This window comes from Falco rusticolus, chromosome 7, assembly GCF_015220075.1.
Source record: "Falco rusticolus isolate bFalRus1 chromosome 7, bFalRus1.pri, whole genome shotgun sequence".
In the NCBI taxonomy this organism is placed as follows: domain Eukaryota; kingdom Metazoa; phylum Chordata; class Aves; order Falconiformes; family Falconidae; genus Falco; species Falco rusticolus.
The window spans coordinates 12549512-12575925 of record NC_051193.1 but is presented as its reverse complement, the minus strand read 5'-3'; the positions used below and the strand labels follow the sequence as shown (position 1 = coordinate 12575925).

Genomic DNA, 26414 nt, shown 5'->3' with positions numbered 1-26414 from the left:
GTGGCTGTGAAATCTGCGTATGTTGAAGCCATCACTGCAAGACAACATATTGTTTGAAGGTTCTGAGACAGGTTCCCCAATCCAAATCCCTGCTCGTGTAACATGGAGTGATGTTTCCATAATATTCATGAACCACAGTGAATTCTCACTCAATGGTCTTTTCTTCTAAAAAGGTACCTATCAGCTCCACTTTTGCTGTGGTCACTCACCATTTCCATTATATAAATTCTACTTTTTTGCACTTAGAAAATAAGGCAATAAAATACCATGCCAAGATTAAACTTGGCATTCAAGTTCTGCCCAGAAGTAACCTCAATTAATCTTTTTCAGCTAGCAAATAAATTGACTTAGTCATTTTTAAAACACTTGAAAATTAAAGCTGTAGCGTTTCTCGTTCTCATCATTTTCTTGCAGTCACAGGTCTGCAGTTTCAGCGCCCCTTGACTGCTCCGCTAAAACAGTTTGCAAGGACACCTTCTGAACCTGCATGGCCTGAGGAGGTTTTATGCCACAGATGGGATTACACATGCTGCTCCCTGCCTCACCTTAGCTATAGAGAGTGAGGCTGAAGGAAGAAATAATAACTGGATTACTGTGTGCTGTACTGCTTGGAGCTCAGAACTGAATATAATAAACTCAAGCGTTTCCCATTTGCACCACTGGAGATGCTGGCTGCAGGAACAGGGACCTCACAGCCTTGACAAGTATATCTCGGACACATCATGGAACCACTTGGGGTACTAGGCAACCATATAGAGGTACCTCTATTTCTCATTCTGCCTTTTCACAAACTGTTTACAGAGAAGTAGATTGGTAGAAATCAGTCTTGCAAAGTGCTCTGGAACACTGTATTTTAACAGAAGGGCAGTCTACTACAGTACTTGCTCAGTCATTTTTTGGAAAGTAAATGTAGCGGAGGTATTCTTCCAAAGTTTTTTCTTTGCACTTAAACCTAAGTTCTGTCTGTTCCCTGCAACATTAGAGATATACTGTCCACAGCTGTTTAGAGGCTCTCACATTAAGATTCCACTGTACTGTGTGTTATTCAGCCCTTCACCACTTCCAACCCTGAACCTGCACCTGAACCCAACATCTATCAAGTTTCATCAGTGCATCCTAAGGGCAAAGAGGTCTTTCCTAATGGATCCTACTGTGGGATCTGATCTTCATCCATATTTGAACTGATCTTTTTCCCCATCTGCAGGTTTCCAAGAACAAAGAGGGAAAATAAATTATTACTCTGAATAACTGCCCCATTCCAATTAATCATGACCATGACGCATGTAAAGACTTCCTGGGAACACTATTTACTGCTATCAAGTCTCAGCTGCTGTCTTTTTTTTAGAGGATTTCAAACCATACATCACAGTTCAGCTTTCCTGTTGCTACAATGTGTTAGCAATTAATGTACAACAAACAAGCAGACAATTGTTCCATTTCCAGGGAATAAAATCTCCAAGGATATAAAATGGAAGAGAAACTATCCATCCTTCCCCATATCCTAAGAGTTAAAAATAGAGCAAGCAATTACCTCCCCAAACACACTACATGGTTCAGGCCACAGTAAACAGCCTATGCTTTTACTGTTCCTAAAGTTCTGTCCTCTCCTTACCCTTAAATATTCAGTCCCCACCTCTCCTTGGTGTCAGCACAAGAGTCCAAGCAACCCTATTGATACGGTGGGCCAATGAGCTGTCTCTACCAAAACCAAGGGGGTTTTTGCTTAGCTTAGCTTTCGGCTGGGTCAGCCCCCTTGATGTGACTCACTGTAGTACCACATGAATGCCAGAGGAGAGGGTGAGATGAGGTGAGGATTGCATAAGCTGGTGTGACTGCCAAAGAAACGCTCATGCAACCACAGCCCTAGTCTCAGTCTTATTCCTGGGGGCAGAAATGTGAGAGGGAGCCTGCTTTCTCCACTGGCTTGTTCTCTGTCGCTCCCCTTTGGCAGTGGCAGCCTCCCAAGTCCTCAGGGTCTGGAGCAGCTTCTCAGGGCAGCAGGATTGCTAAGAGGTGCTGGGAAAACCCCGGCAACGCAGCACTAATGATCAGCGCTTGTAACAGGAAAAAACAAATACAACCAAAGGACATTGCTGTGATCTGATGCAAGGCAAGTGAAGTTTCTCCTTTGTCAAGATGCTGTCATTGCTTCCCCAGTTCAAGGGCTGAAGGAGGTTACATGGTTGAGAAAATGGACCCTGAGAAGGTGAGGAAGAGAGCAAAATTAAAAATCATAACATACCATTATACTTTCACCTGCAAATCTCCTCTTTACCCTAAGCAGATCCTGTGCCTAACAGCCAGAGGTCACTAAAAGATGAGGATTTTCCTGCTGCCTACAGTGAACTTCACTTTGAGCAGGAAAAACGTCAAGCATAGCTGACTGGCTTGCAGTGTGCACGTCTTTCAAACTCCACGTTGCTCTTTGTTCTATGCATGAAACTTAACTTTGGAAAGCCGAGAGAGTCTTGGGTGCTGCCCAAATGGTTTGATAAACACAGACTTAAAGGAAGTGCATTTGCCTACTTGACATTTTTCTAAATGTCACTAAAGGCACCCATTCTTTCTGTTCACTGCAGTATTTCATTTTATTCCTGTTACAAAGCTGCGACGCTGAATACAGCTTGTGTTACAGGAAGGAAAATGTAACTGGTTGAACAGACTCTAGAATCACTTTGCTTCCAGACAGGTACCTCAAAGGAGTGACAGTTGTGCTGCCGAAGTCCTGCTGCATGCTGTTTAGAAGCAAAGTGATGCTGGACTGACGGTCCTTATAGAACACTGCTTCCCTTATTTAAATGGTACCTCACAGGGTCAAGGAAATGCTAGTTTAATATAACAAATCTAGAGCTTTCTGTTTATCTATGTGCTCCACAGACTGACAAAACTACTAGTATGTTAACTAAATGTACTTCACCAGTCACATCTTTAAAACAAAATCAGTAAAAAAGCAGGACTATATTATGGTGTTACTTGCTTTACACTAACTTTATTAAAAAGCTAGAAAAATGCAGCAGACACCTTAAAAAACCTGTTCTGTGATGATCTTACCAGAGATGATGTACATACAACTATATATACCTATGTTTGACTCAAAGCACACTGATGATTCTGCTTAAGCCTTGTGAAGATGTTCAGCTGGCCAAAAAATTGCACTGCCCGTGTAACCGTAATAACTTTATAAATGAAAATTCACACAATGTGCCCTATATAGTTAGGGCCAACTACGCACTGTTCTTACTTGCACTTGATTGGAACAGTTGCAACTACACACTCTCTCCCAGCCCATAAAAAGCACCCTTCTACATCCAGCCTGCCTCTGCACCTTAGGAATGCTACCCTGGCTCTAAACAGGCTGATGCTTTCTCACACTGGGAAAGTGTTCAGCCGTGATTTACAGGCCTTCTGTGTCAACGTGACAACTCCCTAAGACTCAGGCAGCAAAAAGATTTAGCCCTACAAATACTATTATTTGAACTTCTCTTTCCACTGGCTACAGATGAATTTAGTGTAAAAAAAAAAAAAAACCCAACAAACCACATAGTTAAAATTGGAAAAAGCACATAGCTGGGTTTTCAGAAGTGCTCTGTGTTTGTCTAGTCCCGCTCTAGTTTGACCAGGTTAAGGCCCATAACTGAGAACTTTTAGAAGTCGAAACATGACTGTTCACTGAGGCTCTGGAGTAACTGCTTCTTGGAGGAAGATGGTATGTATGTTAAAATGTATTACATGCTACATAATAAAACCAGAAGTTGTGCTCTTTTGCGAGACTCGTGGTATTAAACTCAGCTGCTTTGCTCTGCACAGGTTCCCTCAACTGTTCACTTGATTTCGATCCATCTGGATTTTCACCACAGAATTTTGCTTGGAGTTTCCAATTTGAATACATGAAAGCTCTGCCAAAACCACATCACATTCAAACCACAGGAAATCATGAATTTGGCACTGTTTTGACATGGAAGCTGTAAACAGTGTGCAGGTTCACTCAAAACTGGATCACCGTCCTTTGAGTTATGAAACACAACAAAACTTCCAGCAAACCAGGTCAGAATTCTGAATTAGTAAAGCAAGGAGAAATTATGTGACTTTTGCATGGATCAGGATTTTGTTACAAAAATTTTCCCCCAGCTTTTTTCCTTTAGCTATAAACATACTATGTGGAAGAATAAAAACAGAAGTTGGGTATCCTCCTTTCCAAGTTTGAGTTAAAACGGGATTTAGCTAATTCTCATAGCTCTAACATACACGTATCCTATTAAAGACAAAGGTAGTTTCCTACTGGCAACTGTGAGCATGAATAACTGTAAAAGCCGGAATGATACTGAAGATATGAATATGGTTTAGTTTTATGTGCAAAATGATAAGTAGTTAACTTAGAGCTAAATTATATCACGGCTACAGGAGCAAGCCTCCAGTTAAAATCCACTAGGTTTTTCAGCTGCCAAACACTGGATTTTTCCCCAGGATTCCCGTTAGCAAACCGCACGGACCTTTATGAAAATGGAAACAGTCTGAAGTATGATTTTTGCCTTCAAATAAACAACTGCCCTAAGAAACACATATTTGTAAAGAAGTCACAAGTTTCATTGAAGACAAAGGAAAACAATCTACAATTCCAGACCAAGCCTGGAAAACAATCCAGATTCCAAGCCTACCCAAGCCTGAAGTTTGAAGGCAGAGCTACATGAAGGTGATCTGACTGAAGTCCAACAACAGAAAGCAAAATGTAGTTATGCAAAACAAGATTTATATTACTGCACCACCTGCAAGAAATGCAGTTTAATCTTGCTGGATTTCATTTTTACCGGATTTTTAAACCAGGCAATTTGAATTGTCAGAAAAACTGCAGAAAAACGTATGTGTTAACTGTAACACACACAGAACCATACATCAGACATATCTGACCGTCATAGAGTTTTTCAGATGTACATAGTTGCTCTCAGGCAGCTTTCCATCATCGTCCTGATGAACCTGTTCATACAAAGTGCTGAGCCAAACCATTCAGACTGTGGCTGGTTCAGCACAGGAGTCACAGAATCTGACACGTAGATCACTCTTCCCGTCTCAGCTGCAACTACAAACAGGAACCCATCTGCAGCCTCCAGGATAAGATGTTTCAGTTCCTTCCAAAGAAAGGACTTAATCAGAATGCCAGCAAGAAAAGGGAATTAAATAACACATCTGTCCACTGCCAAAAATATTGTTTTCTTGTGATCTTAGTAGCTGATCACAACCTAGGCAGAAATTTTCACTGTAGTATTGATTTAACAACACAACCAAGCTTGTGGCAAGCCATAAATTGCTGATCTTAATAACGTTTTCTTTATGCCTTTCATCTGGTGATGTCAAGACACTTTAGGAAAATTAAGATACTAAACTCACTGCATAGGTGATAGGCATCTGACATGAAAAAAAAAAAAAGATATTTCAGAGTACAAACAGAGGAAGCGAACAGCTATAACTCAATGGCAAACTCATCCCTTAATTAAACGTCCTGAATAATTAATTGGAAAGAAACCAACAAATCTTGTGGTTCGGTTTTGGTTCACACACACACAGCGCGCCCACAGGATGAGCTCTGTTTGTAAAATTAAACAGTCACCGGATAAAAGACAGAAAGTGTAACGAGAACAGGACAGGAATTCCCAGCCTCTCCTCCCATCAGGGGCCTCAAGCCACTGCACAAGAAGGTTGTATCACTTCTTGCTTTCTTTTTCCGCCTGTGAATATGAAACCTCAGAGATCCAAAGGATCTGAAACACCACTGCCTTTGGCCTTTTCTTTACACAGTCCCCTGCTCCTCATCCTGGGTACTTCTGTCCTGAGACACCCACACACCCACCTGAGATGCAGCACCCAGAGCTCCAACTCCACCTGGGGCTGGAAGGGGGACTGTAGGTCTTTAAAGCAAGGTACTTCCGTCCCTCACTTTCAGTCACTGTGTTTAGACGCCCAAGACCTTGAATTCCACATGCAAACAGCTCTTTGTACGCATCACACAGAAACGCTAACTTTGCTTAACAGAGCTTGAAAACCTCTCACAGGAAAGGAAAACTACCACTCCTGTTCCTGGGGAACAAGCTCAAACAGCCTTTGCTTGGTGGGTCCAGTGACCACGCGAGCTTGTCAAGATACTGCATCTGGAACTCGGACAGAGAGCTTTGGACAATCTCAGTCCCATGCCTGGTTAGACAGCTCAGCACAGCTAGTGTGCAAGTGGCAGATACTAGTTGATAAGGTGAGGATCAAAATCTGGTAAATTCTACTAAAGACACGGATAACTCATCTCAACAAACACTTAACAGACTGTTAACCTCTGCCTCTTTATTGTACAGAAAGCACATCAGTTTTCAATCACTGACTATAAAACCCCTACTGCATAGCCATCTGCACTATACAGAGCATAATGAGACCTGTTTCGCATACGTTATTAACACAGAGAAAAATAAACCTTCTTGTTCTGCAAGGTTCCAAAAAATCCCAAAAGCTGCAATGAGAAGTGACTAGGGTGCCCTACCAACAGCTAGCTGAGCAGCACAGGCCCTCCAGAAACACACCAGGAAAGCCAGAGTAAGTAGAGATGTGAACACAGAGAGGTCAGCAGCAGCTGCTGTTTCTCTAATAGAAAGAAGTATTGCCTCTAGCCATAACTTAACATGTGTAAGTGCTTAAATCGTTTCAGACCACAAAAATGCACACTACACCCATAGGACTTCAAAAACAATGAAGGTGGTAGGAATTTTCAGTGCGCTCAGTTAAACACAGTTTTCCTTCGAGCACTGGGCGCATCTTCTTCCATCAAAAATGTAACCAAGGAAGTACCTCAGCCAGGACAGATGGGATTAATCTCTGCCCCAGTTCAGCTGCTGGGAACTTAGGCATTAAGACTAAACAATGTTTTAACCTTCCTCTAAACCCCAGGAGGGAGAGTCAGGTCTTTCCAGATCCATTTTTACCTGTTTTAGAGAACCTTTGTTTAGAATGGGACGAACCTAGGTTTTGAGGCAAAAATTCCCATGACAAGAGGCAGCAAGCGATTTGCTTTCAGATGGATGGATCTCAATGATAAGAACACCCATTTTGCTGCTTCAGAAAGATTTGTCATATAGTTAAGATTAAGTCCAAAGAGCCACAAAAAATTGTTTGATATTCACATCTTGGATATGTAGCTTGTACCAGTTACTACACAACAGCAAAGGATCATCAAGCTGACGCTCTACTCCTCTCAGCATTTCCTCACATCTTTTAAGACCACAAACCAAAGAAAACAGACAACTGCAAAATATCTAACCTGTTCTGTAAGAAATGAGGGCTTGTAGGCTCCATCAGTAGATTTGTTTCCAGTGCCCCTCATGGATTTCATGTGTGAAACGGCCATCCGAAGAATTGTCAACTTGTCAGGCTTACGAGCCAATGCGCTACAAGTGGGTACCATATCAGACAGTTCGGTGATGTACTGTGTCATCTTATTTCTTCTGCGTCTCTCAATTTCACTATGATTCTCCCTGAACATTTAAAGAAACACCAAACCAACAGAAAACCAGACATGATCAGTGTAAGAATTGCAACTGGAGGTAACAAATCCTAACACTTTGCACTGGTTTTACTGTTTTCACCCCAGGAGAGCAAAGTGCATTACAAAGCTAAGCACTATTATCCCGCAGTTTATAGACAGAAAATCCAGGCAGAATAAATATGATTTGCCCATAGCTGTGAAAAGAACCCGCATTTCTAGGTATTGGCTTGTGGCCTTAATCTCTTAACCAGTTTAACTTCCTTTGGTATAAGGACAAAAAATGAAGTTGAAATATGTGAGGAACTGACAATGGCCAACTCCAGCCAAATTCCCAAATTTGCTGTGATGAACCTCACAGCTTCCAGTCCCTACTCAAGGTGTTGGATCTGCTTATAAAAGTTTTCTTTTAGAGGAAACCTCTCACTGACAGCTGGATCAGGTCAGCAGTAAGCACCAGAGCTGGCTTACAAAAACCCCCACTCAATGACAAGACAGATCTCCAGTCCTGTAACGCCGTGTGCAATGTCTCGCACCCCTGCAGGGAGACACTACATGCTTACAGGATCAGACTGCAGGACTGGAACCATATATGGTATAACAGCACATACAAAAAAATCCCCAGTAAATATATAAAATGAGTATGAAAGACAGCAAGTAAACATCTGGCTTGTCAGACACAGATCAGAATTGATGTTCGAGAACAATCTAGCACAGCAGGGAAGTAACAATGACAGCACGTGACGTTGCCCCGCTTTGGGCTGAGCTCCAATGTTCTCACCCTTTATAGCAAACATATGACTGAGGCGGTGAGTCAAATTTGAGAATTCTCAAAACGGACAGTCACCAAAACCTTTCAGAACTGAAGATCTGAGACTTTCTTTTCCCATACTGTAAATCACCATTACTTGATTACTATTAAGGGATTACACCAATATATACACCTGAAATGGTCCAAATGGACCTAGAATACTTCAGTGCCTAGCACTTATTTTGCTCATACTGTACCTGTCAGGTGGCAGCTAAATACAAGTACACAACAGGTACATGATGCTTCAGATGTCAAAGCAGCATCTTCCACTGATTTCAATGAGCTGCGCATGGCATTTTCTTGTGGGATCGCTGGCTGATCCAACAAGATGTGAAAGGTGATCACCTGGAGAGTCCACCAGCATTGACCGGTATGGCAACACAACATTAAAAGAAATCGCAACATTCTTTGGAGCTGACTGTTACAAAGACTGATCATGAAAGTAAAGCTAGGGTCGGCATGCTTTTTGGCTACTTTTAATAATGAATCTTTTCTTAAAATGCAGAAAAGAATCTGAGTTGTAGCTGCTGCTTCCTCAAGTAGAGGAACCCATGGGCTTGACCTGCTTTACAATGTGCATCCTGCCCCTGCACACATAGGTGTTACACACGAGGCATTGTCTCCAGAAATACCACTTGTAACGGCTGCATGCAAAGTTATTACTCCTACTGATGCCCGTGCTTACTGTCTGATAGGAAATCCAGCTATGCGCCCCTGCAATGATAGCTTATGGATGTTCAGTAAATTACAGCCAGTCCCTTGGTTAAGGTCACTATTTATTTAACTTATCTATCACACTGTAATAGTGAACCTTTCCATTTCAAATGGCTGATAAGCAGCCTTTGTGTGGGTCTGCACAGATGTATGAGAAAACAGTACCTGTGTGGGAACGGATCATATACACATACACAAGCAGAACAGCTTGTGCGACAGTGCACATGTACATAACAGCACACGTGTGTACATGTCAGCATATACATGCAGATAAATACGGACAAGGGGAAGAAAAATGCATGTTTACATGACAAAAGCTTGCTCTAAGTTCAGCATTTTCATGGAAGCGGTGACCGAGAAGGAAAGAGAGAGACAAAGAACACATATATTCAACATATATTTTACATTTATAAATACATATTACATTGCCTGCCACTAAAGTATTTTAATGCTCCTGAACATTGAAAATAACCATTATAAAGAGTAAACAAAGTGACTGCAAAACTTCCTGAGAAGAAAGAGAAGAATATCCAACAGTCCGTTCATGATTATAAAAGCTAGAAAGTAATAGTATGTTAATCATCTGGCCATGAAAACATTCAAGCAAACAAAACCCTGAAACTTTCCTGAAACTAGGTCAAATTTAAACCCTTACAAGAAAAAAAAGAGAGGCTGTCTCCTCTTCCAAAAGCATCTGCCCTAGGAACCCTGGCATTCATAGACATGTATATAGAATGATGTCCTAATTCTGTCATTTCTAACTTCATTTTTGTATGGAAATTTTGGAGGGGTGTTAGACTTTGGGAAACTGCAGCAGCTGATCCAAACTCACTTAGATCCAAGGTTAGTATTTCTGATTTCAAGCATTTTTGAATCAGCCAACCCTGACTTTTGATCAGCCAGAACGGCATCATATAAAACTGGGGGCAAACCATATTTGATTTTCCTTTTTCCTACCTGGCCATTCTTTCTGTGTCAGCAGTACTTTGATCATCGTCCCACCTAGAAACAAAATAACCAGCTCTCTAAGCTAAGGCACACGTACTGAGATTTTTTTGGACACGAACATCGCCCTCTTTTGTCTCAGCAGAAGAGCTCTACAGAACACGCCTACCTTGCAAACTTTTCCTTATCACCAGAGATTTGATCACCATCATACCTAGAAACGAAAGATAGTAAGTAAATCCACAAGGGTTATGCATTGCATGATAGTCAACACAGCAGAAAGCAAAGAGGTTCACAACTGCAAACTATTACAAGTAACAGCAAGAAAAACGAAGGCATGAGAACGATAAAGCAAAGAAAACGTAGTCTGATGAAACTTCCAAGCCATGCCGATTCAAAAGCTTCATTTGTATATTTAAAAAAGTTGGGGACACATTTCAGTGGATTTACGCAAACACTTTGACATACACTCATTGCTTGGGAAACTTAACAACCAGCACCATTACATAAAACACCACTGAGATCTTATCAACAGCAGTCCATGAAATATTCATTGCTGCGTTGGAAGTGAAAGAGTTGTATCTTTTCCAGATTGCAACCACAACTCACTCCATTCAGCAGAGGGCACTGATGGTCTACAGATAACATGAGAGGGCAGACACACGCTGAAGTGCAATGCATTATATAAGGATGCCTTCAGAAAAAAACACCAGCAGGTACAGACACTGTACCGTCTGTTGGGAAGACTGGCAAAAGCCAGTCAGGCAGATGAAACTGCTGGGTAAATAGAAGTGAAATTAAAACTGGCTTAAATTCCTAGAAATAAACAGGTACCTCATTCCCACCCAAATCAACAGATTTTAGACGTCCAAACAACTATGTATGGTGTATCAGCACAACTTCATGGAGGAAATCCAGATCAATGGGACTCTTGTCCCATGGGATTAAAGCTTCACTGTTTCCTGAAGCATTGTCCCAGCCACAGGCAGCAACAAGACATCTGACTAAAAAAACGACATGCTGCTCCTCCTTTCCCTTTCCTAAAAACATACTAAACATTTGAAATTAGATTTTGCTAGCAGATTAACAAAGAGATACATTTGTTTGAAAAATATCTTGCTTCTGGAGAAACAAAACTGCCTGCTCCTAAACAGAAAATGTAGGTTTTGAACATATAAACATAAGGTTAATGGCTTTTCTAGAAGTGAAGAGTATTACTGCTCAAGAGTAGTCGTGAGATTTTGTATTCATTTATGCCTTCCAAAATGATGTAATTTATTAGAACAGAGTACCTATGAAGGTCCCATGTATTAGCTAACAAAGTCATACAGCATAATTAAGCATCTTTTCTCTTCTAAAAGACGAATAATGAACTTTTTCTTTTTTTCTTCTCAAATGAATTAAAACTAATTTTAAGTACCCCAGCTGTGCAAGCTCCTCTATAAGGTTTCGTATTTTCCTTCCTCACCAAGAGTCATTCAAATACTGAAGACAAAACTGAAGCAGGACTCTGAGCTGTATTTCTTTCTATGTTGTGTTTAACACCAGCACTCTCAAAACATTCAAGTGAAAATACCACTTTATTCCACTTGACTCTGCCCAGAGAACAGCTAGGCCCAAACAATTTTAAACAAAAAGACAGATTCGATGAGGAATGGCCACATGCCGTTAGGTGAGAAGTACATGCATACACCTCCGTGTGACAATGAGATGCCATGCAGAGATACCTGAGCTGGCTTGGAAGTCCCTGAGAAGCAAGATGTGTTAACTCACGTGGAGTACCGTACTAACACCACTACCTCCTCCGCTCCCACTACCCTGGGGCTTGTCTACTCATCCTTGTCTGGTTGGCTGGGCTGAAGATGTTATTGCCTCCAGCTACTGTTTTCTCCCTTCCAGTCTCCCAGCTGACCTCTCTGTGTGCACGCTTCTTCAGGCACTTCAGTCAAAGCCAGCTGGGTTAGCTTAAACATCTACACAGCAGTTCTTTGCTGACCGAGTAATTTTGACTGAGACAAGCTAGGAATCAGTCATGTGAGCAATTTGCAGAAGGGAAAAGTCCTAAAATGAGGGTACAACTAGAAGAAGATGTCTGAACATGGCCCTGGGCACCTCTGCACTGTTTTTCTGTACTCTCTAACAGCACAACAATCCAGGGTTTTTACAGCATTTAAGATTTAAATATCAGATTTTGACCTGACATCTAAAATCAACTGAGTCTAAGCACCGCACAGCATACCTCTGCCATAAAAATAATGGAATTATTTGCTCTCCCCACCACCAGACTTTGAAAGCCTGAAGCCAGGATGGAGATTGACCAGTGCACATGCACCAGTGTGCCTTGAAACCCTGACACTTATGCAGGCACAAACCGGGTCACATTCATCACAAATCTTGTTCCCTTAACATATGTCTTCTAGCAAACATTAGAACTAGCCCTCAGATCACTAGTTTTAACACCTGAGACTGGAATATCCTTTCTGTAAATGACATCAGCTAAACAGGGGTGCTGCTGGTCTTGTCCAGTAGGTTATGGTACAGCACTACAACACACCTTCAGCGTACTTATCTTTCAGACTGACTAGGAAGATCTTGTTAAAACCCTGTGGTGGCAGCTGTGTTTCAATACGGCTGCTGCTACAGAGCTGCAGTTAAAATTTGGATAATCAGCGGTTATCTGTAGGCCTCAAAGTTATGTGCCCCTCACTGCAGCTGCTGGGTTTCTAATGAAAAAAATGCAGTGTGACCAAAAAAAGGAAAAGTGAAAAAATGGCAACGATGCTTTAATGTTTGTTTGTATTTCTAGCCTAGCCTATTCCATGGTAATTAACATTTATTTTGGCAAGTTTCACTATTCAGTTACACCTAATGATACATAATGACCTTTAATCTTAAAAAAAACCAACAATCCACACCTCTGTCATATTGTCTTAACAAGCAGTTAACATCTGAAATAAATTCAAAATATAATTCATTTTCAGTGGCAGAAAGACAACTTCAGCAATGCCAAATAACCAAAGTTCATCTACAGCAGTTGAAATAAGCTACAAATCACAAATTTTCTCATTTGACATAGCTGCAGAGCAAAATTATGACACACACTGTTAGTTTTGTAAGCCAGTAACTACATTAGGCAGATTTCTGCCAGGATGCCTAATTTGCAGTGGAAGCTGATAAAAACAGTAACTAGAATTTGGGTCAGGTTGTTGGCAATCTCTTCAGCCATATTCATATTGACTTTAAAACATCAGTAGTGAGACAGCCGTCGTTCTCCACTGAAAGAAGCCAGTGATTCAGCCAACTCTTTGTAAATGCTCACCTTGAAAATTTGCTGGGTCCCTCCCCATCTTCATCATCAAAGTCCATTCTGTAAAAGCAAGATTTCCATATCAGTAATTGTGACGTTGGCAATGGTGACATGAACATTCAAGCCAGCAGTTCTCAACCTTGTTTGATTTATATTTTGACTGGGAGGTGTTACAACTGTAGATTCCAGTCTTGCTCATATTCTCCAGACCCCTAAAAGTAGTTCATCAGCTGCTAGGAATACAAGGAGTACACGTTTTTTAAAAAAATAATTAATCACTGTTCTCCACTGAAATCTGCACTGTTAAAATGAACAAATAAAAGGAAATACTAAACAAATGCAGTTCTTGTGAGATAGTCAGAAGTAATATCTCTTAGGCCTGATAGGAGTTTACAGAAATTAGTGGGGACTTTATGTTAGAGGACCGAAATTAAGGCTAAAGAAAATAAAGTTCTAATGCTGTACCTTATAATAAACATCAGGCCACTATTCTTGCCCCAGTCTAAAGAAAGCATGTTAGAGAAAGAGCAGAATAAACTCACAGCCTCTCTGCTAAGAGGATTATCTACGTCACCACTATTGACTGTAACTGGGGTACATTCTTTAGACTTGCCCTATATTACCGATCACTTCACACGAATTACCAGCCAGTCTGCAGTTGGCAACTACTTCGTGGTATTCCTGTGGTCATTATTAAAATGACCGATGGGGCTACCATGCACCTGACTTACCTGGTTTATGTCCCAGACCTTCTTCTTAAGTCAGTGGAAGAGATGAGCTCTTCCTTGGGCCAAATCCCAGCCCTCCAGTTAGGCTCCTCCAGGGAGCCACAAAAACCAGGAATTTCTTTCTTCACATCATAAACAGAGAGAGTAGGAAGATTAACTTCCTAAATTAGCCACCTAAATTAGTTTCCTATGTTAGGCAGTGTGATTGTCTCCTTCCCACTGATATTAAGTCATTACAAAGTTATGCAATAGCATAATTTCCAAAGCATTTTATACACTTTTATACCTTTAAAAAGAGGTGGACAAATGTATACCCCAATTACAAGGGCATGACTCTGACATTAACGGAGACTAAGAACCAAGCTGATACAAAATTATCATACACAATTATTGTATTAGTGTATTTATTTTAATGAGAAAATACATTAGTATGATATACAGACCTTGATCAGTCACTTAAATTTGAGTAGATAGGAAATCATAGTTTTGTTACACAAACAGTTTTGTCGGGGTTCTGTTACACTCAGCTTTCTTACATTTCAGTGTAATAAAATGTCATACAATTATGGATTCCATGTCTCCAACACTCTTCACATTAACAACAGTCATATTAAAAGCAAAACCCTCCAAAGTGACACTAATATTTACCTCAGTAAAAAATTAATCCCTCCCAATTAAAAATTAATGATTTCCATGTTCAGAGTGTGGGAACAATGATGTAAAAAGGCACTCTAAAACTACATCAGCATAAAGAAGTATGAGTGCCATTCAGGCAGTACTGCCTTGCTTCCTAACTCTGATAACCAAGACAGACTGGTCCATAAAAGATGTGCCTGAATCACAGCAATCTATGTACAATCAGGACAAGGGCAGCAAATAAGCACAGGAATTGGAAGTAGTATTAGAAAGGTCACAACAACATTCTCCAGATGGTAAGAGTAATTATTCATTTCTGGACGAAGCAGAAAGAAAACCATTTCCCCCCAAAAGTCTTACAAAAGACATCTATTTAATTTGATTAAGTTCACACAATCGTCATTTCACTATAAATTTCATTTTTGCTCACCTAGTTACCACCAAATTCTGTTTGAAAATCAGCAATGTCTCAGGCACTTTGTGCAGAACGCCGCCACCCTCCAGCAGCCAGCACCCTCACTCGTGCCACGGGTCTGAGCTAAGCCAGGACCCAGCTGACATGCCACTACCTGTCACCCCAAACATGGCCTTCAGCGCTGGCACCAGCAGCCTGGATTTCGCAAGACCTGCTGCATATACAATACTCCCAGCAATTCAACATTTACACATAACCATCTAGCTGAAGGTCTCCTCTTACCTACCTGCTTCTTCCCTACATATAGTAACGTGCCTATAGGTGCCATTCCAGAACAAACTTCTGAGTTATTTCAATTCCACTGTTCCTACCTACTGGGCTGGCTCCACTGGAAAACACTCACAAAAGCATCATGTCAAGCACATCCTTCACTGGATTCACTGCCAACCGAAATACAAATGAGAGAAACCTCCAGTTCCAAACTCGGGGAAAAGGGCCGCAGAAAATATATATGCCTATGGGGAAGAGCCTTTTCTTCAGGGCATTTAATAAGACACTGCTTTAATTTGGGAGTAGATTAATTTTGTTAATCCTTTCCTTCCCCTCCAATACACTGAGATTCCATGCCTTGATAGATTTTCTTAGCTTCCAGCCAAATACTCCAACTGAGTGCTAAGAGATGGATTTTCCCCCAAAAATCAAATATTAGCTCTACTGCATTTAGTCTAGTCTGTCATTACTGGAATATAAGGCAGAGAATTACAGAGAAGCCGGTAACAGTTTAAGGCTTGATCCTGTTGCTCACACGGTATACGTACTTCCAAAGGAGTAAGCAGGACTACCACACCTATTTATCTAGATGGCTGGATATCAGCTTCTCATCTTATAAGTTCTTAATGGGTTAATATCCATAGGTGATACCTACCGCATTTATAGCGGGCTCATCACGGCAGAATCAGAGTGCCCAGGGTGCAATACCATACTATAGCAGACTAAATCTTTAAATAATGCCTTTGCTTTGTTAAAATGCCTAAAGACATTGCCTTTATTCCAAATGCAAGATTATTAAAAAAAAAAAGAAATTAAACATAAAGCTCATTAAAAATGTCAATACTTATACACTTGCTGTTGTATTTTTACCTCTGTCCCATCTTTCTTAATAAACATGTTTCCTAATTTTATATTCCACTGTGAAAAATGAGAAAACCCCTTCAAAACATGAAAAAAAATCTCAGGTATAAAGCCATTGATTCCAATGTCCTGACTGAACTACTGTGTCTGCTTTATAGCAAAGCGGAATGAAAGATGGGGAATCAGTTGTAACGTTTAGCAAAACACAGCAGAACACATAAAATTAATATTCCAACAAACTTCTCATACCCTGACAGATAAGGTCTTCTCTTTAGATAGAATATATTGCGCATTAGCTGAACAGTAGAAGCAGCCTCCAAGAAGACAAATTACATCATTTCAGAAGTTTCAGAAAGAGTATCTTTTATCTTAATTTAAAATTCCCATTAAAAAGAGACTTTAAAAAAAGAGCTGCACTATGCTCTTTTGTTTTGAAGAGACAGCATAAATCTTGTTTTCTCTTCCATACATTTTCACATCAATCGTAAAAAAAAAAATCCCTGATGTATAAGGTACCTGTTGAAAATAGATCTTCCTCAAAAGATGTGTGTTTACCATAAATACTGTGACAAAACTATTTTTTTAAAAATTGCTTGGGTTTAATTAGAATCATTTCATGCCAAAAAAACCCCCAAAAACTCAACAGCCTCCAGCAAGGTGGTCCTGCACAGGTTAAAAAATTCGAGAGGGGAGAAGATGCAAACATTGCCACAAAATTATATGTAAAACTCCCAAGAAATGTCAAAAGGGGCTTGCCATGATTATACAGCGTAGGAAGGGGGCAGGCAGGACTGATGAGAAGCAGACGCAGCTGAGAGGCAGACGGGGATCTGTACTACAGCCTTTTGTTCTGTACAATATTGGGGGGTACGACCAGGGAGGGAGGCTGGTGCGCTGATATCCAGCAGATATATCCCCAGATCTTACATTCAGAGAAAAGTACAAGACTATATGCTGAACTGAAACAAAGCCAATGCAACTGTAAACCAACCAACCAAAGAAACCCCCCTAACCCTCCCCTCCCCAAGCACAGATAACCTAGGAAGGTGAAAAAGCCCCATATCCTTAATACAGCAAAGCCTAAAGAAAAACCGTCTTAAATAAAGAACTGATGTTACCATTAATCTAAGGTAGTCACTGACCACTGCAGTGCCCTACCTTATGCTGTCACTTTTTTCTATAAAATATAGTATAAATTATAGAAAGGAAAATATTTTTCCAAGCTGTCAATGAAGCTGAATGCCTACACGGCAGGACAACCTCCTGGCTAGCCAATGAGTTGCAACTGATCTACAGTCAAGTCCATACAGCAATTATTCTGCCAGCTTGCTCAGCAATTATGAGCAAAAGAAACAATTTTCCAGAGATAACAGAGCTGGAAAAGATGGCTGTGTTCACTAGCTACATTCCTTATGTTGACACAAAGCATTCATTTCTAAACTGCCAAAGGATTTAGGTGTACAAAGATGTATCACCAGGACAGTAATGAAAGGACCAAGTGTTCATTGCAACTTTGTTCAAAGAGAAGCTAGGAGGAATTAGACACAGCAGGCATTTTTCCCTCAGGTCGAATACATATACACTGAACAACAACAAAAAAAGCACCCTCAGCTCCGGCTTGGAGAAGGGCTATTAGTTCAGAGCTACGGTGCCACAGATAAAATACCACGTATGGGTATAACAGCAATCTATACACTTACTCACTGCATTTGCATGTTAATACATTCAAAATAATTTGATTTTATGTTCCTCCCACCCTCGCCCCACTCCACTTTCTCACAATAGATGATGATACTTAAAATGCAATGGTTAAAGCATAGCTTCAATTAATACCAAGTCAGTATTCATATAATCAAAAGATTTCACAGTCAGCAGCATCAACCCTTGGTAACGGTAATTTGTAATTTGCAAACTGGTATTTGCAGTCGACATGGTTTATGATCAAAAAGAGATCAACTACCCTGCAAGTCAAAAGTACACAGGCTATATATGTTATGTAGCAACGAAAAGATGTTAATACTTTTTCTCTTTTGAGTGCAGATTTGAAAAGGCTTTTTCATTTAACAGTCATACAGCTAGCTCAGCCTATGAAGCTGAGTCAGTGGGGCTAAATCTCTTGATTGTCCTATCTGAAGGAACCCCCCTCAGAACAACCAACCTGACCATTCATTTCACACCAACTTAGCTCCACTCCAAAATGACGTCCATGCTCTCCCTTTTTAATTCATTCCAGGACTGAGACTCCAGCAGACCCTAAAACTGGCAATGTATTTTGGTGAACAATCCCTAGAGTAGTTTTCACCTGGAGTAAAATCTTTCCTTAGGTGTCCATCAGTGAAGATTTTACTACACTACCAATTCCCATTAAGCCCTACCACTGTCATATTTGGGGCTAAATATAAGACTAATCAATCTCTTTTTGCAGGCACTCTCAGATCAGGTATCTCTGAGAACTTAAAGACCATTATTGTGACCAAACCTTTGATAAAACAGGGTGGGTTGTAATGCCGGAGAGTAGTTTTCTGCCCTCTGCAGCTCTTGCTACGCTGTTCTTCTAACGCAGGATTAGTATGAGTTGCCACAGAGCATCTGATGTGGAAAAACTATCCCTACACCACACCAACCTCTGAAGTGGATAAAACAAATTTTCTTCTTTATCAGAGCCCTCAAGCTAGTGTGAGGGCTGAACTTGATTCAGGGCCTTTCTCCCAGAAGAAGGACTATGCTGCATTTCCAGTGAGACCTAGAATATGCAGACCACAGTCTCTGAAGAGTGGACTGCTTGTGTTATTTCTGTACCTGGGACTATAAAGAACACTTTTTAACAGAAGGCCTCTATTTGAGAGATTCCAAGTCCAAACTTCAGATGAAGTTGGATAAGCCTTCATGTGCAAGTAAAAACACATCTCACTACCTGCATTCACATGATAAAACCTTTTAAGGTTAAACAGATTTGGCAATATGCATTCATTGCACGTACAACAGCCACGTGATCCAAACTCTGTTCTTGATGCTTTGCCCAACCTGAAGTCTTTTTGAAGCATGCAAAATACAAACAATATGCTATCAGCAAGTTTGATCTTGCAGGAAGAGCAGATACATTGAAGAGAAGAAAAAAAAAAAGCCATAATGCAGTTTCACATACATAAACATTACATAATAACCAGAAACGTTTTCAGTTTTCAATACCAGTCATTTCCATTTTCAGCACCTGAAAAAAAAAGAAATGGCTTACCCAGAGCGTCGCTTTCCCCCTCTGGAAGGCATGGATCCTGCCATTCTCACTTGTCCGCCTGCCATTGGTGCCACTGGCAAGGCCACCGAGCCAGGAATATCTGATGCCATTTCTGTAATGCAGAGGTTGGGAAAGAGGTGGGGAAAAAAACTTTTAAGCCATTACTTCAAGGAGAAAACTTGTGATGACAACATCAGAGAAGGTCCTTTCAAAAATAGCAGAGAAGCCTTCTTTTATTTCTAAGAAAAACTAAAGCTCTCCATGAAAAGACCAGCAAATTCACAGCTCCCTTAAAAGAAGTCCAGTTCTGTCGACAGCCATATGAGTGCCATACAGGTGCCTCTGTATTCCAATTTACCTAATAGTTCTAATTTTACTGCTCTGAGGGGCTGTCAGATGAAGGCCAACAACCTTTTACAACAGTTAAACTGTCCTGTAGAGAAATGCACAGCTGAACCTCCCAAGACAAATGAGCTGCGGATCATTGTACGTGGGTACCAAGAAAACTAAAACTTCAAAAGCTTCTCAGTTTGCTACCGGGGTCAAGAGTTTAGACCAGGGAAGAATTATCAGGTGACACTGGTTTTTGTATTTTGGTGGCATTCTGAAGACCAGACTGAACTTAGCAGAGCTCCAAGGCTTTCTGCATCTCTGCATGGTGCCTTGCCAAGCAGTACCCAACCTGAAATCCAGGCTGATACTGGTCCCTCTGCCAGTGCTTTGGGTACAGCCACAGGTTAATGGATCTTCAAACCTCAAAACTTTGACTTGAGGAACAGCAAGAGCACACCTTAACCAATGTTTTTTAGACTGCTAATGGCAAGCACTTTTACAAACTATTAATAACAGCTCATTACACTTCAAAAGAAGTGGAATATAATGTATTCATACCCTTTCCTCCTGTCCCATGGGTTAAGCATGTTTTGCCTCTGTGCAACTCTTGTAAACTACGTAAGCAATTAAAACATTTTTAATGCAGATATACTCACTCTGCAGGTAAAATCTATAGTTACAACATTGAATTATCTTGAAAGAAAATGCATTCTCCTTCCAGCTTTTCCTTTTTGTGTTTCTTGAATTGGCAGAGTATATGAAGCTACAGATAAATATATTTACTAATGGAAAGCAAATCTGTTTTAAAATCTTGCCATTTTTTTCCAACAGATAAGTACAAAAGAACTTCAATTATAGAAACAGGAATCCATGTTCTTTCATTATGTCTGGAGAGCACTTAATCTCTGCCACACTTTCTATAAATCCATTATGCAACATTATGCATTTCAAATAATAACATTTCATCTGTTCACTGATTTCATGAATTTCTTCTAGTACATTTACTTTTATTAACTCCTTTCCAACTAAAAAGCAACAGAGCAAAGTACTCATCTAATATTTTTCAACAAAGTGTGCAAGGACAAACAGTGAGACCTCTGCCTACATCAGCACACCATGGGAAGTCCCACTGTGTCTAAAGCTGCTGCTATGTGGAAACACTACATTAATGTATATTAGCATATTTCCATACAAATAAAAGCATGAGCATCCAAACAACTGGTAAATTACTATTCCCAGAATAAGTACCCTTAGAGGTCTAATGCCAGTAATTCACTTGGAACATTCAAACTCACGTTTCATGGTTAGAATCAAAGGTCATTTCGAAATGCTCTGCTCACTCATTTATTAAAGCACATGGTAAAAACCGTAACAAATCTACCTGCAAAGCATCCCTGCCACTCAGAAACACGTGCCAGTAGAGATCATCACAGAGAGATTTTTTTTTAAAGTAGTAATTGTAAAACAATTTCAGATGAACTCTGAGCAGTATTTTAAGAGAGTAAAAAAAAAAAAAAAAGTATTTGCAATTGTGATGAGAAATCCTGGTAACCTCCTTTTCCTCAATCAAAGCTGATGAAAAACCAAGGCCATGGGGTGAATTCATCTACTTTTAACAGTCTAAAAGTCAAAGCTAATTATTTAAGGTAAATTTATAGGTCACTAAAAGGGAAACAAAGCACCATCCCTGCACTACTATGCATCCCATGCTCAGAGGTGCATCAAAACTGGTTGAGTAAAACTCTTTCTACAGGTCCCTTGCTCTCACCACTGACGACTCAGGGAGACCTAGACAGTTTTGATCTGATGTCCTGTCCAATTTAGGTGGTTGTGGCTAGGCAGAATGAATTGGTTTTCTGCTCTTATGTTCAGCCTTTAATGTATGAAGACATGAGAGGTTAGGGTCATTAGCAAGTTTCAATTAGTAAGGAAAAACAGAAACTGTGTACTTTTTATAAGAAAAAAAGAAAACAAACAAAGGCTGGAAGAATGGCCAACCCACAGGCTCAGTTATATCAGCGTCCAGAAACACCTGAAAGGAAAAAAAGCATGTCTTCAATAGTTTTCATTGCCAAGATATAAGCACAAGAAGAAAAAAAAAATAATAATCAGGGGATCCACACACATTAATCCACGTGAAAGCTCAATTAAGAGGGAGGAAAGCTTCAGGCCCTTCAAATCAGAAAACCTTCCATTATGCAACAGTCTAAAGGTGTGACAGACCTGCACACACATCGTCTCAGATGCCAAATTTACCCTTCCACTTCAGATTTTCCCATGCCAAAGAGACACCAGCCATTGTAGGACCTACTGCAGCTTTCGTAAGACTCTCAAGGGTGGACGTACACTGCTAACAAAAGCAGTCAGGTTTCCAAGATTCCGTTCCTGACTCAACAGATTTAGAGTTCCGCAGATGGAGAAACCAGGAGGGTTGGGTCTGTTTTCAAGCCACTCAGTAAATACAGCAAAGAAAGCAACTCCAAGGACAACACCACCAAGGAGCATGGAGCACCCAGAACCTGACCTGCCTCAGCGAGAGCAGCCAGAGCAGCAGTGAAGCACCTCACACAGACTCTCGGTGCACAAACAGTGACACCAGAGCACTACAGGAGGGCTTCGGGGATAGAGCTGACAAAGTGACCCCATGGCTCAGCTGCTGCCAACTGGGTGTTGGAAGCTGCATCAAAGCTGGACGGCTGTGCAGAAGTGTAAGCACTAGACTGTGGCTGTAAAAACTCTACTTACAAACAGAGCAACTCCCTGCTGCCGGCTGCAAGAACTTTTGGGGAGACAACAGAACAGATCTAAGCTGCTTCCTGAATTACTTGCACCTCTACTCATCTGCAAGCATCTAAAAGGATGAGGTCGTTGATGATATTTTTACATTTATAAAGAAGTGCTGGTCACAAATGTAGAAACATGTTACCTCAAAACATGAGGGCCAATCTGGGAAGTCCGAGCCACAAAAAAAATTTGATGGAATAGTCAGCTGCTTCTCTGACTAAGCACTTGAGAAGTTACCTGTCTGCATGCTTCGGGAAGAAACAAGACAGAGGAGAAAAGACACTGATAGACTGGAATCTCAGATAGAAATACTGTGGCAGAGAGGTATTCCAGGGAGCTGGTAATTAAAAAAAAAAAAAAAAAAAAGAAGAGTGTGCATCAGACACAGACCTACAGAAAAATAAATATATAAAAAAGATCACAAAAGTAACCTGCAATCGCGTGAAGTTTCATCAACATAAATTTAGGGCAGCCCCTTGAAAGTAAATGAAGTTATTCTGTTATACCTTGAACTAGTACGAAAGCCAGCACGGCAGAAGCAGGCATCAAGCTGGTTATATATTTTTAAGAAGAAAAAAAAAAAAAAAGGCCATGCTGGGTCAACAATCATAAACATCATGTTTCCGGGCTCATCTACACCCACGTCCAGACACATGTTAACGCTGATGTTCACAGAGTGTTTCAGCAGCGACAAACATCAGGAAATAAGCTGTTCTCTTCCCAAGACTGGACTTACCTTCTGCCAACAGAAATGAAAACAGGCATTGCTTACTTTACCCAAAATTAAAACATGAGCATAAGGGTATAATGTTCAAAAAGTAAAACAAGGTCAGGCTAACTGTTCATGAAAAGCATCTCTAACCATCAAGGCAGTGTTCTGAAAAAAATAATAATTACAAGTTCCTTAGTGTTAAACAGAAATCACTTTTCTGCTGAAAAAAAAAAAAAAAGCAGTATTTAATTTCAAAGTTAGAAAATTACCTAGATATCTGCCAAAGAACACAGAAATGCTATTAAAATAAAACCAAGCACAACGCTCATAGTCTTCAGTGGATATTCTTCCAGTTCGATGACACCTAACTCTTGTCTTATCGCTGTCATGCCTGGGCACAGGCCTGATCCTGCTGCTAATATTCATGTTCATCTTGGGGATCCATGAGGAGCCATATTAATCCAGGGACAACGTCAGTGCTCAATGTAAAAGCCGCAGAATTAGTCCCTCCATTTCTGCCTGGATTTAATTTCACTGCTGAATGCTTCAAGCATAGATATTACACTTCTCTCTAGCACCACATGCAGGTCACCCCCCAAATATTCAGATATCTTTTTGAAATAAAAGACAATCTGCAAATGTATTTTAAAAATACAGGGATAAAATACAGGAATTTATTCCAAATGAACTCCACGTTCATTCCAAACTTTGTTATAGAGATCTGTACAGAAAACGGCTACTGTGCACTACACAAAACAAAACACGAAAGGCAAACTAGCTGCTGCATAAGGATACCTTGAAAGTGCACATGAACCACAGCCACATTAATGGACAGTGCAACACGCCAGGATGAACCCGGACTTCTTTTTTTCAGGCAGAGAATTATTAAACCACAGCTTACTTAACACCAAACTTTAAATCTTGAGCCCCACCCCAGATCCACCACCTGAAATGCAGCTCTAACTCATCTCTGACACAAATCTGTGACATGCTGAGACACCCCCCCGAGAGAAGCGCAGCTCTGACCAGGTATCTTCACAGACTGCATCACACAGCTCCACAGATGGTGCTTCCTCCTCTGCTCCTCTCCAGAAACCACAGACGTACATGGTGCTGTGAAGCTTTGAAATACAACCAGACACTGTACATGACAAGACTTTGTAAGTCCATCTCATAAAAGATCCTACCAACCTCACTATTTTCAGCCACTGGGACACCCCAGGCGATACTCCCCTCACCTACACACACCAGACACGGACAGGGCCAGGTTTAAATCTGAAGCCTACCAGAGAAATGCTTTCACAGACTTCAACGCACTTTCAATCCCCAGCATTAACTTTTAAAGACCAGTTCCAGGTTTGCTATTACATGTCATGTACCACTGAGCATGCTCTCCACAGGGCTCTTTTTATCCTTTAGTATCTACTGTAATAAACGGGATTAAAGTCAGGTATCAGCATCTGATTAAACAAACAAGATTCTACTTTTATCAATACAAATACGACAGATTTCCAATGGCTAATCCACAGAATGACTGAGATGTCAATCACCTCCAAGTAAATGTGTATCTAAGGCTAAATACAGAATTATGAACATGCCCTCTTCCATGAACAGCATCATACACAGAGATTTTAAATGTTCTAAAAAAGCAGATTTCAACAAATTCTTTGGAAAATGTATTTTTCCATACCCTAAAGTCATATGGGGCTAGATGCATCTCAGCAAAAAGGCTTTGATTGCAGTCAATTGCAAAGGGGATTTTCTGCCTGCCACAGAGACATTTAAGAACAAACTAAATCATACCTCTTACTTTAGAACATGCCAATGAAAATATGAAGCCACCATGTAGCCAAAAATATTTCACAGAAACACCTATGCTAAAAATCTAGCTACATACTCAGTCATTGCTTTTATGTTAACTACAGAGATTACAAAACAGAGCTCACTCTCAGAGAATATAAAACATTTTCATTGTTCCTGATAACTCTGTTAATACTATTTTACTTGCATTCCACTGCCAGATACTCTAAATAGACTCCACATCAGAAAGATCTACTGTACAGAGAGGTTATGCAGAAAAGCAGAAACATTCCTTTCCATGTTCTTAACAGAATTACAATAACAACAACAAAAAAAAAAATCATGAAATATAATAAATCCCACCTTTAAGGAAGACTCTTACAAAGATGCTATTTCTTTGCTGTGAACAAAACCTTCCTGAAGAGAAATTTTATCCGCATATAAGAAGTGTCAGAAACCTCTGGGAAGAAATGTAGCAGCATTGGTATTCTGCTCAGAAAATGTCATCACAGATCTGTTTACCTTAACTGTGGACCATGATTCAGCCGGTGACAACCGTCTTGCATACTGATCAATTTATTTGCAGCAAAATTACTAACATTTTCTACTTTAACCATTTAGGTTCTGGAAACAGCTACTAAGATAGGGAAGGCTTTTATGAATAATATATAGATCTTACTTAATTAAAAACTTTCCCTTCCACCACAATGCCCCATACTTTGGGGTATAGGGGGGTCCCCCCCTATATCTTGAACAAAAAATAGGGCATACAGTGAGTAGTTACTAGAGAAACACTCCCTTTTTTAAAATTAAAACCAGAGCTTTATCATCCATCTGCATCACAGGGAAATGTTAAGTATACACTAAGAGGAGGGGAGATGATGCAATTAAGCTGATCATCTTGGGGGAACAACCATTTAAGAGAGTGGCCTAATGGGTGGTCTAGAGGCCAGACCTAGTTATCTCACTCGCTGCCTTTTCTGCTGTCACTGAAGCAGATGCCAAAGTTACTGCAATGTAACAGATTTAAGAGAAACCTACCTTATGTCCCACCAGTAAACTGGGAGACCAGGTTTTGAAGCCAAAGAGGTGAAATCCTCTACAGTGCCTCCACACTTCACTGTTGTGTCCATACAACCCATTTGTGGAGCCCTGAAATCTCAGTACAAACCATACATTTTTGCATGCCCTGCAGTTCAACACCATGGAGATGTGCAAAAGAAGGGGGGATGCAGGCACAAGAGTTAGAAGTAGACCTTGACAAAGAGAGTTTTGGTTGACTTTAGGGGAATTCTTGCTTTAAGTGCTCAGCTTGAGAGACAATGTGAGACAGATCCCTGCAGGATAAGA

The 26414-nt window shown here is 40.5% G+C and overlaps 1 protein-coding gene across 1 annotated transcript in view; it reads right to left on the bottom strand.

The window, feature by feature from the left end:
• ARNT2 (aryl hydrocarbon receptor nuclear translocator 2) overlaps positions 1-26414 on the bottom strand; it is a 107442-nt gene that overhangs the window by 62091 nt on the left and 18937 nt on the right. The window contains 6 exon segments of the mRNA XM_037394360.1: positions 4906-4939; positions 4942-4989; positions 4992-5123; positions 7292-7505; positions 13303-13350; positions 19436-19547. Of these exon segments, the coding sequence (XP_037250257.1) occupies positions 4906-4939; positions 4942-4989; positions 4992-5123; positions 7292-7505; positions 13303-13350; positions 19436-19547 (588 nt within the window).